Source organism: Buceros rhinoceros, unplaced genomic scaffold, assembly GCF_000710305.1.
Source record: "Buceros rhinoceros silvestris isolate BGI_N320 unplaced genomic scaffold, ASM71030v1 scaffold21109, whole genome shotgun sequence".
Taxonomy (NCBI): Eukaryota; Metazoa; Chordata; class Aves; order Bucerotiformes; family Bucerotidae; genus Buceros; species Buceros rhinoceros.
The window spans coordinates 19,442-31,812 of NW_010431233.1; the positions used below are offsets into that span (position 1 = coordinate 19,442).

The following is a 12,371-nucleotide window of genomic DNA, read 5'->3' on the forward strand; positions in this document are numbered from 1 at the left end:
GAAAGAGTAATATTGACAGCTTTCATTTATCTAATGTGTTTGTATCATATAGCTAAACAATACTATATGGAGAAGGTTTCCTAGGTGCTTGGTATCAGGTACGTGCAATGTTTTTTAGACCGGTTGAGCAAGAAATTGCTGTATCCCGACTAGAGTACTTACATATTTGAAACTGCATTTTGGTGTTAATTGTATCTGATAGTAACATTTAAGACTTGGCTTTGATTTAGCATATGTTCTAAATCAGAATTTTGGCACTCTTAAATGATATGGTTTTACAGTAAGTATAGTGAAAATACTTGTAACAAGCCAAAGTTCCCAGACATGCTCTCCTTTTTTGAACAGAGTGGCTATTCATTTCACCATCCCCTTTCTTTTGTCTTACTGAGACTAAAAATTATTACAAGAAAGCCTTGGAGATGTTTATAATAAAAAGAGACATATTTGAGAAAGTTAGGTTAGAAGCATGCTTATGAATAAAAAGGTAAACCCTAAAGCATAAACTTGAAGCAGACTTTGTCATGGCATCATGTAAAAATGAGTAAGCTGCATGCGGTATGGGAAATCAGCATGTTTTGTGCTGAGAAATAATGTCTAGCCATTCTTCTTATATGGACGAATTCTGTGATGGGTGAGGTGTGGCTAAATTACTTGTAAGGATTGTGTCACATTGACAGCTTGATTTGCTATAGTTCAGTCTGTTTATCTGGAGACTTACGGAACAATTTGATATAACAGCAGCTATTATTCTACTTACAATATGTAGTTCTTGAGTTTTGAGTAACTTCCTACGCTAGAAAATTCTACAGTAAGTTTTCAGAATATTTGGAAGCCAGTAAATCCTGGAGAGATGTGTGCTTTTCGTAGGAGTGGTGGCCATAGGTACCTGTTACCTGTAGGAGGAGAACAGCGGTAGCAGTGTTCTTGTAGGTGGCTGTAGTTTCCTGCCATGGAAAAAAAAATCTACCTAAAAAAGCTACCAATTTTTTTTTTCAGCAAATTGAACATTAGAATTTACTGACTAAAAGATATGTATTGACTGAGGCAAAACCATAGCCAAGACTTTCAGTCAATAGATCTTGATCTTCCATTTTCTTTTCTGAATGACTTAAAAACAATTCTTTTTTTTACTAAGTTGTTTCCCATTGAATTGGAGTTGGAAAAAAAAGTTCGGTTCCAACCATACCTGAGAATTTTCACCTGGAGTTAAATCTGTGGATATCTTACTACCTGTGAAATGTGTGCTGGTCTGGGTTTCTCTTGATACTGGTTTTGGTTTCGCTTGATGCTGGTCTCACCCATCTCTTTCTTAGTGCTCCTTCAAGGATGCAATGTAATTCTTTACTCCTAGTTGCTTGTGGGCCACCATACTGTAGGACCTGTATTGACACAAATGTTTAAGCTGAGTAATTGCTTTGCTAGGAGTCAGAGATGCATTGTAATTAGTTTGGATCCCACATCACTGCCTCCCAGAGATTTTTGTTCCCACGTGCTTCAGATTCTAAGGGAATAATAGGAAGGTCTGATCATTTTGTTTGGGATTACCAGGGAACCACAGAACACACACATAGCCTTGGAGAAAACTAGTACTTGGATAGTTACTCCATTCTTCCTGTGATGACAGTGATTTTGCGAATGTAACCATTTTACTTATTAAGTAATTGTTTGAAAGATAGATTGACTTAGCACTATAGAAACATTTATTTCTGGGGAGAGGAAAGGGAGCAGTCAGATTTGCTACCTGATATCCAACTTGTTAGGATGTGTATCTTTTTGCTGTTTGGTCTGATTGGTGGAATTTGTTACCTTCAGCATCATAGACAGTGGAAGATTTTTAAATGAGGAAATAAAATTTAAGCATTTAAAGTGTTTGGTCAATTATTCCTCAAGAAATTTGATAAAAGATTACAGTATCTTTTTCTTTCTACTTCTATTTATAAATACAAGAAATAGCTCTTGTGCTTCATCAGCTTCTTTCCTTGTATTCCTCCTTCTACTGTTTTGGGAGGGAACAAATGAAACTTAATTCTTTTAATTGGGGAATCCAGATCACTCTTGCATTGTCTATTTACTTTTGAAGATTTCTGTATTCTGGACATGGGAATATTCTCTGTATTTGCTCATTTCTTTTTATGCAAGTTACTTTGTTTTGTTCCCTTTTTCTGACCTCCCAAGACTTATTTTTTGCAAGATGTGTATCTGCAATCTATTTCTTTGGAAAATTAGAACTGCAGATTTTTGGTCTGTTGCTTCTTCGTAGAGATAATTGTTTTCCAACCCTGGCATTTGAGAAATGTGGTAGAAGAAAAAGAAGTTTAGTTTGTGGGGGGTTGTTTTTGGTTTTTAAATAATAAATTCCCATACAGAGACAATCTATCTTTTTTTTGCCAGGTTGTATTTGAAGCTTTGTCTTGAAGCAGATGTTCAGTTTTCAGGCACATACTAGTTGCAAATTTTCAAATAAGAATTTAAACCCTAATATGTGTCTGACACTATGGTGTCATAGCCTCTGGCACAGGGCTGCAAGTTCTCTGGCAAAATTCGTGTAACTTACACTTGAAGTTTTGGGGGGGATTCAGTGTGAGACTAAAGCTATTTCTCCAGCCGTATAAGAAATTACCAGTAGAAAATGTCAAGAGCTGAAAGTTTTTACAGGTTTAAGAGAAAATTAGACTGTACAGTAATTATTCTGTTTCCTGGTCTAAGGACTTGTGATAGTTACATGAGGACTTGTAAGCTGTATCTGTAATAGTTAACCTTCACTCCTTAGAAAAACATGGTCAAAAGTTTATCTTGTTGAACGTGAAAGTGAGTTAACTGAGTAGTGATTGGCAGGGGGGTGTTTTAACATTGAGGAAAAAGATACTTCACCCTCAGATGGCAAAGAGACTTTGTTTTAGTGGATACCTCTCATAAGTATTGTGTAAATTTGGCAGAGTTTTAGAAACAGTATATGCTGCAGGTATCGGGTCTATTTTGTCTTCAAGCCTTTGCTTAGGTATTGAACAGATTCAGATTTTTTTGATAGCCACTTTAATTAGGGAACTATGGTAAGGTTTTTTGGTTTTTTTAGTTTATTATATACTTTCTCAAATCCTAGTTTTGATTTACTCATGTTTTTGTGGCATTTCATAACATTTAGATCCTGAGCAGTATTTAAACAGTATATATGTGCTATATACGGTTGCGTATGTGCTATATGCAGACTACAAGGAAAATAAACCTTTTTAACCTATTGTTATTGCGGCTTGGCCCAGTGCTGATATGCCATGTATGCATGACCATTACCCATGTCATTCCTCTTTTTGAGAACTTTATGTGAATCAAATGCAATTTAAGAAGCTACAGAAGCATGAACCAACCGAGCTTGATATGAAAAAGAAAAAAAAAAAAAAAAAGTATTATAGATCGCTGTGCCTCAGGGGTTCCTGTAGCGGTTGATAGGCATCATTATACCCACAAAAATAGGAAGTAATGTGAACCTTTCTTTTTTGAGGAAAAAATTGATTTGATTTAGACTACATTTTTTGTGGAATAAAGATCTATACATGTGCATGCTGACATATTGGAGAACCTATGATACGCATTGAATTGATTTGTTTTTAAAATTTTCATTGTTTCAAAAGTCTCTATGGACAGCGTGTTTCAAGTGGACCTTCTTTTCAGTGTTAAAACTGCGAAGAACAAGTGGATGACTGCAGTTTTTCTTACTAGATTCTTTGCATCTTTGTAAACACCGAGATGTAGAACTGTGTCTATCTGAAGTCCAGAATATGTAACTGAGAGCTTATTCACTGTGCAAAGCAATTATTCCCAGTTATTAAAACAAATATTTCATTTCTTAGATTAAGGCCCACTATATGTGCCATATTTAGGACTTTAAGAACAGGTCTCATTGCTTCAGGCCTGAATCTCTCACTGGAGCTGGTATTACCGTGATATAAGGAGAAAAAAAATTTTTTTTTTTAACCAAAACAATAGAGGTGGCATGCTACTATTTTGATGAAGTCGGGTGCTGATTGCCCAAACTATAGGAAGATCCTTCAGCACAGAATTGACTTTAAAATTATTTTCTATTTTCTGTTTGAGGTTCCCCAAATTTATGAATCTCCAGTTCCCTCTAAGTGGTGTTCCAGTTTAGAGTGTACTGGTGAAATTACAGCCAGTGGTGAACTGCATTGGGATGCAGACCCAGCCCAGTGAAGGCTCAGGTAAGAGTTTGGTTTTTTGTTTGTTTTTTTAACTATATGGCACAGTTTTGGTAATACTTTTTTCAAAAGCTTTATCAGAAATGATGAAAGTACTTTTTCACAATTTTTACAAAACAAGGCCATATATTAAAAAAAGAGGCACTTACCTGAACTTCTCTAGGCTGGTTTCGTGGTCATGTTTATTTCCCTGCCTGAGGTGTGGGATTCCAGACTGCAGCACCACTTCAAGGGGTGCTGGTGATCTGTGGTTTCAGGGATCTTGAAAAAGGAGGGGGGAAAAAAAGTGAGTTTTTTTCTTAACCAGGTTAATTGGCATATTTAGGACACCTCCTAAATGTTGTTTAAAATTTCTTATATTACAAGTGAAATGCATTCACAAAGCTGTAAGAAGACATCAAAATAATAGTGAAATGTGGAAGGTTTAAGCCTGCATTGGTATGGACTACTACCTAGAAAATTTTTCATTTTCACTTGCTGTGATTGAATGATGCGCATGGTAAAACATACCTACTTCTTTCTTACTTTTGTATAATGTGAGGTCTTAATAAAATTTAGACGTGCTGATAAGGGTAGTAAATGTAATTCCTTAAGTTTATAATGAAAATATGTTACTTCAGTCATATTTCTTCTGTTCGTCTTGGTCTGAATTAAAGAGCTGGCGAGGTTAGCTTTTCCAGTCAGGTAAAACATTTGGCAGCATGATATGCCTTTTTAAAAATGACATATAAACTTAGAGCAAGGATTAAAGTGCAAGAACAGAGTGCGACTGAGAATCACTGTCTTTTGTCATTAGACTTCTCAGCTTGCTGTCCAAGACCTCCCGTTCCCTTAGCACTTTTGATACAAGTTAATCCCAGTCATGGGCTACAGAACTGTGGGTCAAAGCCAGCCTGCCCTTCAGAGAGGTGTACCAGTTTCTGTGCTGAGTCAGCTGGAATACAAGTAGATAATCTTATGACGGTGTGTCTTTACAGCAGCGTTTTGCTCTGATTTATGCTCTAAAAAGTAGATTGCTACTCCAATAAAAAAATGCCACCCTAAGTACTTCTAAATTAGAAATTGTATGTACAGCACACTTAAGTTTTGCAAAGTGAAATATATTAATGTTACAAGTCTCATACATAAGAGCTACATCCCATCTTGATAAATTCTGGCTTATGTGTGCTTGATGCAAGGCATCGGTGTGGCTGAATAAAGGGAAAAACAAAACAGGACTAATTTTATGTTTCCCAGTTAGGGAAATAAAATGTATAAGGCCACTTAGCAAAACAAGCCAGCCTCCAAAACACACTGAGCTTGTCTCAGACTCTCCTCGTCTCTGTTCTTCAGTCCTCCCCTCCCCTATGGTAGGTATTGGTGTAATGAAGGAATGGACTGTGCTTCTTGCACCAATGTCTGGGAATGAAGTATCATTTGAGGATATATATTTAAATGAGCTTTGTCATTTTGACAGGCTGTTCTACAAAGTAGGTCACTGGTGATTTTGGCCCAAACCTGGAAATGAGCTTCCTGTAGGAAAGCATGTGTTATTTCATTGCTCTCCTTGTCTAGGATTTAAATTTATGTTAAAAATCCTTTAGCGTGCAGTGGTGTTGGCAGACTATGACTCAGTTTATAATACAGGATATTAAATCCTTGTAGTTTAGCATGAATTTATTTACGATATGGTAGCCTAGCCAATATATTTGAAATACTGCATTAATTTATGTACATCAGTTCATCTTACAACACAGAAGTAAGATTGGTCTTCAGAGGTGACAAGGAAAATAGACTTACAGAAGATACTGAACATGGCATATGTCATTTTTCTGCACAATGAATGGAGTGTTGGTGATAGTTATTTACTTGTAGTGTCCAGTGGAAAAAAATGCACTTAACCATTAAGTTTTAGGGGGTTTTTTGTTTGGGGGTTTATTTTTTTTTTTTTTTTTTCTTCTGTGAGGATTTTTATAAGGCTGACTGGTGCGGTACTTTGATAAACTCTTGAAGATATGTCCTCAGTCATCACATGCCTCAGAGGTATAGCATCTAGGATGCAAAACTACCAGATTGTCATATGACTGGGGTGTATTTTGGTGCTTTAATGTTTTAAAGAGGGTCTATATGCTGTAAACAGTCTCATCTTTTACATTTTATGCTCGTAGGAATAAATATTGAAGATACTGGTATGCCATTTTATGTTGAAGTATAAATATTCTGAGATTTATATTTAGTACTCGTTTGAAATAGTAGTGTCATTTGGTAGTTGGAACAAAGGATGTAGGAGTCATGACTCTTCAGTGTTTTTCCTGACATGTTAGAAATTTGAAGAACATAGTAAAATCTTTGGTAATGGACTGGCATTTTTAATATCAACGTGTCAGCAAACCTCAGACTATTTGATGACTACCTAAAGAAATACATAATAATTTGAAACAAGTGGCATTTTCTTCTGTCATGCCTAGAAAATGCAATATGGCTGGCTGCTCATAAAACAAACCCAAAGCTTTCTTATGTTGCTGCTTTTTATTTTTTATTTTCAACTAACATATGATCGTGACATTGCTGTGCAGTTCTCTGCTGCTTATGTTTTAAGTTGAAATCTCATTTTTGTTTCAGATTCTCCTTCTTCTGTGGTTAACAAACAGCTTGGATCCATGTCACTTGATGAGCAACAGGGTGCGTGTGACAGGAAATGCACTATACCCAGCCATAGTCGATTGCAATGCTTCCTTTTAAAATTGCCTTTCATGATGATAAACAGTCTAAAATTGCTGTTCATCTACATAAAGTAGAATTCTGTAAGCAGATCTGCTGCAAACTCATTAATTATTTAACTTTCAATATGAGTAACAGAGTAAGGTTAATTGTTGCTTTCAAAAGCCATCCTATGCTCAATTCTTAATGCGTTCAATGTAGGACAGTAAATGTCTTATGTACTCTACAGACATTTTGAATTTTTTTTTAAATGCAAAGTAAAATTAATTCTTTAAAGTCTTTTTCTGAATGGTTCTTGGATCAAAGTGCAAATAGCAAGATTGAGGTAACTTTTATTCATATAATGCTAAATTATTTTATCTTATACAAGAGAGATGTGCAACTTTGTTATACTTGCACAGTTTGAGTAACTGAAGAGCACTTACGGCACTTAGGTGCATCTTACCTCTGTAAACCCTTGCTCTACACACCTTCTGCTAAACAAGTGCTAGTGTTTCTCTGTAGATGCCCTATGGGCGGGTGATAGAACGAATGCTTGTGATCATTCTCTGTGCCCATCGTTCATGAGTCTTAAAATTGTGAGCAGTGAAGTGGGCCATAGGTGACCCTATTCCAGCTGAAGCAATGTCATCTATAGTGAGTATTTATATCTGAATAATTAATGAGTGATAGATGGTAAAAAATAAAATAGATTTCCATACACTCTGCATTATGCTTACTTCCATGTCAAAGCCTCTGTAGAGATTTAATATTTCAAACCCCACAGAAGAGCTGGCTGATTCATCTTGTTTCACATTCTAAACTAGAATGCAGTTTTAAAATTCCATTTCTGAAAATTAGTCTGTTTGGCAACTGTTAAGGTTATGGTTTATTTTAGGATGCCAAAACATTGAAAAAAGATCAAGCCATGTTTTATATTGACAAAATAAATTCATTTTGTGGAATTACATTCTGTGATGAAATAGCCTTAAACCTCATTGTGTAAATTTGCTTATTATTCATGGTTCAGTAGTCTACATCACTTCAATAGACAGGTTTACCTGGAAAACTTGCTTATGTGGCCAAGTTATGATCTCTGTTATGAACTCAGAATAAAGCATTATTTGATAAGAGTAGAGTGAACTAGAATTAACATTGAAAGTCTGTATGTTCTTAGAACTGCAAGAATTTTGAAAAACTGATAAATTGTTCCATGAAGTTGTGAATTAAGCCCATCTGACAACAAAGATAGCAAAGACAGAAGTTTTGGTCCCAGAAATCAGTTCCAAATCTGCATCCAATTCCTCTTTAAGCAGGATCAGTTGCCTTAAAAACTAGTTTGCGTGTTACTGTTGTTAATTGCATAGTAGTAATAGACGCATAGCTGTTACAGACTCTTGGGATTTTTTTCTAATAATTTCTACCTGCATTGAGAAATCACTTGAACTAATGTGAAGAGGTTTCTTCTCATAAAAGCACATCAGGTTTTTTAATGTTAAAAAACACCACCAACAACAAAATCCCAAACCTAAACCCCCAAACATTTGTTTATTCAGACTTTATTGGTAGACCAGTTCTCTGATTGTTTTAAGGCAATGGGTTTTTTTGTTGTGATGGCAAGCATCACCTGAAGAAACAGTTTGGAAAACTAGGAACTGGGAAAAGGAGGTAACTTATTAGGAAATCTGTTGTCCAAATGATAACCAGAAATAACAATTTGCTGAGATCCTGTTAGATTTTTAAACTGCATTAGTTTCACTTCATATTTGAACAGAAATCTCAAAAAAGAAAGTGTGAGTAGCTAATGAAGGAAGTCATATCAGTTCTTTTTATATAGAAATGCTTTTTCTTTTGTATTCCTATCTCAATTTGGTACTGAATCAGTTGCCTTCTGTTGGTCCAGTTTCTTTACCTGGCATTTATGTTTTAAGATTGTTTCTGGAGTTAGAGATATTTTCATGCTTATTACAAACATACACATTTATAATGCTATTATTCTGACAGTCCAACAGAAGCTATATGTCATTCTCTGCACAAAATTGTTTCAAATGGATCACAGTGATGTACAGTGGGATTTAATTTTTTTTACAGTGATTGTAATAACAGAGGGTGGCTGTTAGATTTGTTGTAGTGTGAAGGCAATGTTATGACTGTTAGGTACTGCCTGAATTGGTATGATTAAAGAAGCAACGTGAAGCCAGAGAACTAGCTCTATAACTTTGAAGTGTAAATGTGTGTATGCATCCCATACCATCTTAATCCTACTTCCTATGTACACAGAAGCCATCCTGATTACTGATATTTCTAGATATTTACAAGTTAGTGGGAGGGTTTAGTAATTCCTTATGGTGATGTCCATACTGGATTTTACAGTGCTACATTATAGATACTTGAGCTGTCTCAGAACAAGCTGGTATGTCAGCTATGGGAGAGTTAGTTCCTCATAAATGCTGCTCTTGAAACTGTATTGGCATATGTTATATCCACCTAATTAGCTCTGCCTCCCAGTCAGGTGAACTGGTTGTGTGTTGGTATGCATATAGAGCTTTCCAGATCTATAGTGAGCTCAGCAGGTACAAGTTCAAGAATTACAAACCTGTTATTCGTTGTAAGGCACAGTGAGGTCTGTACTGCTTCCTTCGATAAAGTGCAGTACTGTATCTAATTAGTATAGGAGTCACCTAGACAAAGAAATCATATGCCTTTGGCTATTGACTAGGCTGGTCCAAAGAATTTTATTTTTGGTCTTCGCTTAGATGTCATTCTGCCTTAAACTGACTGGTATCAGTGTAACATTGTTCAGTAAGTCAGTATTCCTCACTAGATGAAGGAATCTCCACCCTTCCCTCTGAGTTCAGCTACTTCTCACGAATTTTCATGTACTAAGCCTTCCCAAGGAAATCCTGTTTTCTGAAATACACCACTTATTTTGTCCTCTTTGGATCAATTTTTTGCCTTTCAGAAGTAAGTCTATTTGTTTTTCACCCATAATATAACCCTGTCTTCAGATTGTACAAAGCTGATACTCTTATGAGGAGATCAGGATTAGTGCTGGATAGGAATTATTTCAGAAGTTTTTCATGAAAGGTCATCTGTCCTCTTTTTGGGAGGGTTGCCAGTAGACTAGTAAAAAGGGCAGCATTTGAGATGTGGGAAACTAGACAGAAGTTACTCATGATATTAGTTTAACTGGCTAATGCAATTTGTAAACCTGTCTTTGTGCACTTACCATTTTGTACTTAAGAGCTCTGATCTTTGTGAAGTTACACTTGCACAGGTTCATTTTCTAAGGGAAAAGATGTGTGTGAGGGATATTGCTTTCAGTTGTGGCGTGGTTTTTTTTTTTTAATAAGGTTGTGAATGAAATTTTTTCTTCAATTTTAAGAGGTGTAGTTTTAAAGTACCTTTCTCCTGTAGACACCTGGAGAATGGACCATTTCGTGGAAGTGTTTGTTCTAGGACAGGGTTGCTTCTGAAATAAAACTGTAAGTTGTTGATAGTATCTTTAAAGTATAATGTATTTGGCTGTAAAATCTAAGTAAAGTTTTATGGTATTTTTGAGGAATTTGGAATAGAGTTTAGTAAGATGTTGACAAGCTACAACTTTCTCTTGGAGCCATTATTATCCTACTAGAGTTTGCATTCAAATTTAATAGTTTTGCCTATAATTTAATCTTTAGTTTCCCTAAATCATAGAAGCTATACAGCTTTTCCTCCTTTTTGCTTCATTTTTTTAATCAATGTGAAGTAGATTTGACCTGATGGGGTGAAGCTAGTGAAAGAGAACAGTGCTTCATTCTCAGCTAGTCAGTCTTTGACAATCACATAGTTCTTCTTGAAAACAAAGAGTTCACGACTCCTGGATTTAATGTGCCTTCTCTAAAAGAATGTTCAATTACATACTAGGCAAAGCTTATTAGCTTTATTTACAGAGGCTCCCATTCAGCTTTCATTAGCAGTGAAAGTTTAATATAAAATAGTGAACTATACAGCTAATTCTGTGCGGTTTATTATCAGATTCTTGACTCATCTGTGTTTTAAGAAGTTTCTTGTTCTTACTAGTGTCAATTTCATGCCCTAAAGCTAATTTAAAGAAAAAAACCTGACCCAGTACAAATTATAGCTCATGTTGTTGTAGATTTAAGAAAAAGCTATTGTACAATATAGTTTAACAGCTGTCACTGGAAGTTCATAAAAATAACTTCTCTGTTAGTGGTGTTTTTGGATAAGTCTGCAGCAATTCTTCCAGCTTTTTGAGTGTGAACAAATATGAGACTTGCTTCCACAATAAGGATAGTCAGAAGACAGTCTTTATGCCTCTTCGTTCGATTTTTTTATGCTGAGATTTTAAGACAGGAAAGCACTGTTATGATCTGAGCTTTATAACACAAGTCTAATATTCAGTTAGGTTCATTATAGGATAGTGATGTTTGGTCACTTTGGTCAGTAACATTAACCACTTTCATGCTGAAGTAAATCTTGCATAGCTGTATCAACTTACAGTGTAGTCGGTGGTGGCTGACTTGGACTGTTCAAGGCAATAAGTTGTCTTTCTTTACCTATCTGGGTTCATAATTCAAAGGCATGTCTTGTCTGTACCTATTACAAGGATGGTAAAGAATTCTACAACTACATAATTTTTTACTTTGTGTCCAGCTCCTGACAACTTGAGCAGTATGTTGGAACAATCAGAATTTGTACTTGCTTAGGAAGGAATGCTCAAAGTTTGAACAGATTTTTAAACTAAGATATGCTTGCTGATAGGTTGCCAGAAAAATAAAGCACCTGTTTGGTTAAGAACATGTAATTTTTCTTCAAAATCTCTCTATACACCACTATAAAATATTTTCTTAAATTTGTTTAGTTTCTTATTCAGTTTACTTCAGGAACTGGAAACCTTGCTTTTGATCAATTTTATCCTTGCTCTGCTCGAGCAAGAGTGTAACTGGAACCATTTTTTTAGAGAGGCTATGAGCTTTTCTTTCTGTAGAATGAGGCCCATGCCTTTTGTATGATTAGGTTCACAGTTGTGATTGGTTAATTCTCTCTCCCATAAAAATATTTTATTTTTTCTTACAGGGTTTCTTGGGTTTTTTTCTCTTTTTAATTTATATTGAGATTATGTAGAAATAAATATTTAAAGTTCTTTGGAATAGCCGATCACTGCTCTGATCCTGTGAGTAGACTTAAAAATAGGAGCATTGATTGCTAGGTTAAATTCTTATTTGTATTTCATAGTTCCTATAACTTAATTGTGGTTTGTTTGTTTGTTTGTTTTAAATAAATATCCTGTGGCAGTATTGTAGCCATTACTGTTTAATAATAGCCTTTTTCCTTGGGAATTTGTAGGTTTGTGCTTGAATTGAACATTAGGTTTTGATTGAAGTTTACCCAAAGATGATATGAAGCCTTTACTATTTTGTAAGTGTCAGTCTGCTGCAAATACTTTGAGTATATTTACAGTCAAATTTCTGCACTCTTTAA

The 12,371-nt window shown here is 35.3% G+C and overlaps 1 protein-coding gene across 1 annotated transcript in view; it reads left to right on the forward strand.

Annotated features, from left to right (window-relative positions):
- The window catches only part of DCAF6 (DDB1 and CUL4 associated factor 6), a gene marked incomplete at its 5' end in the record, with an annotated part of 57,159 nt that overhangs the window by 15,433 nt on the left and 29,355 nt on the right, over nucleotides 1–12,371 (forward strand). Inside the window, one exon of the mRNA XM_010143365.1 lies at nucleotides 6,810–6,869. Within this exon, the coding sequence (XP_010141667.1) occupies nucleotides 6,810–6,869 (60 nt within the window). The remainder of the gene's footprint in view (nucleotides 1–6,809; nucleotides 6,870–12,371) is intronic.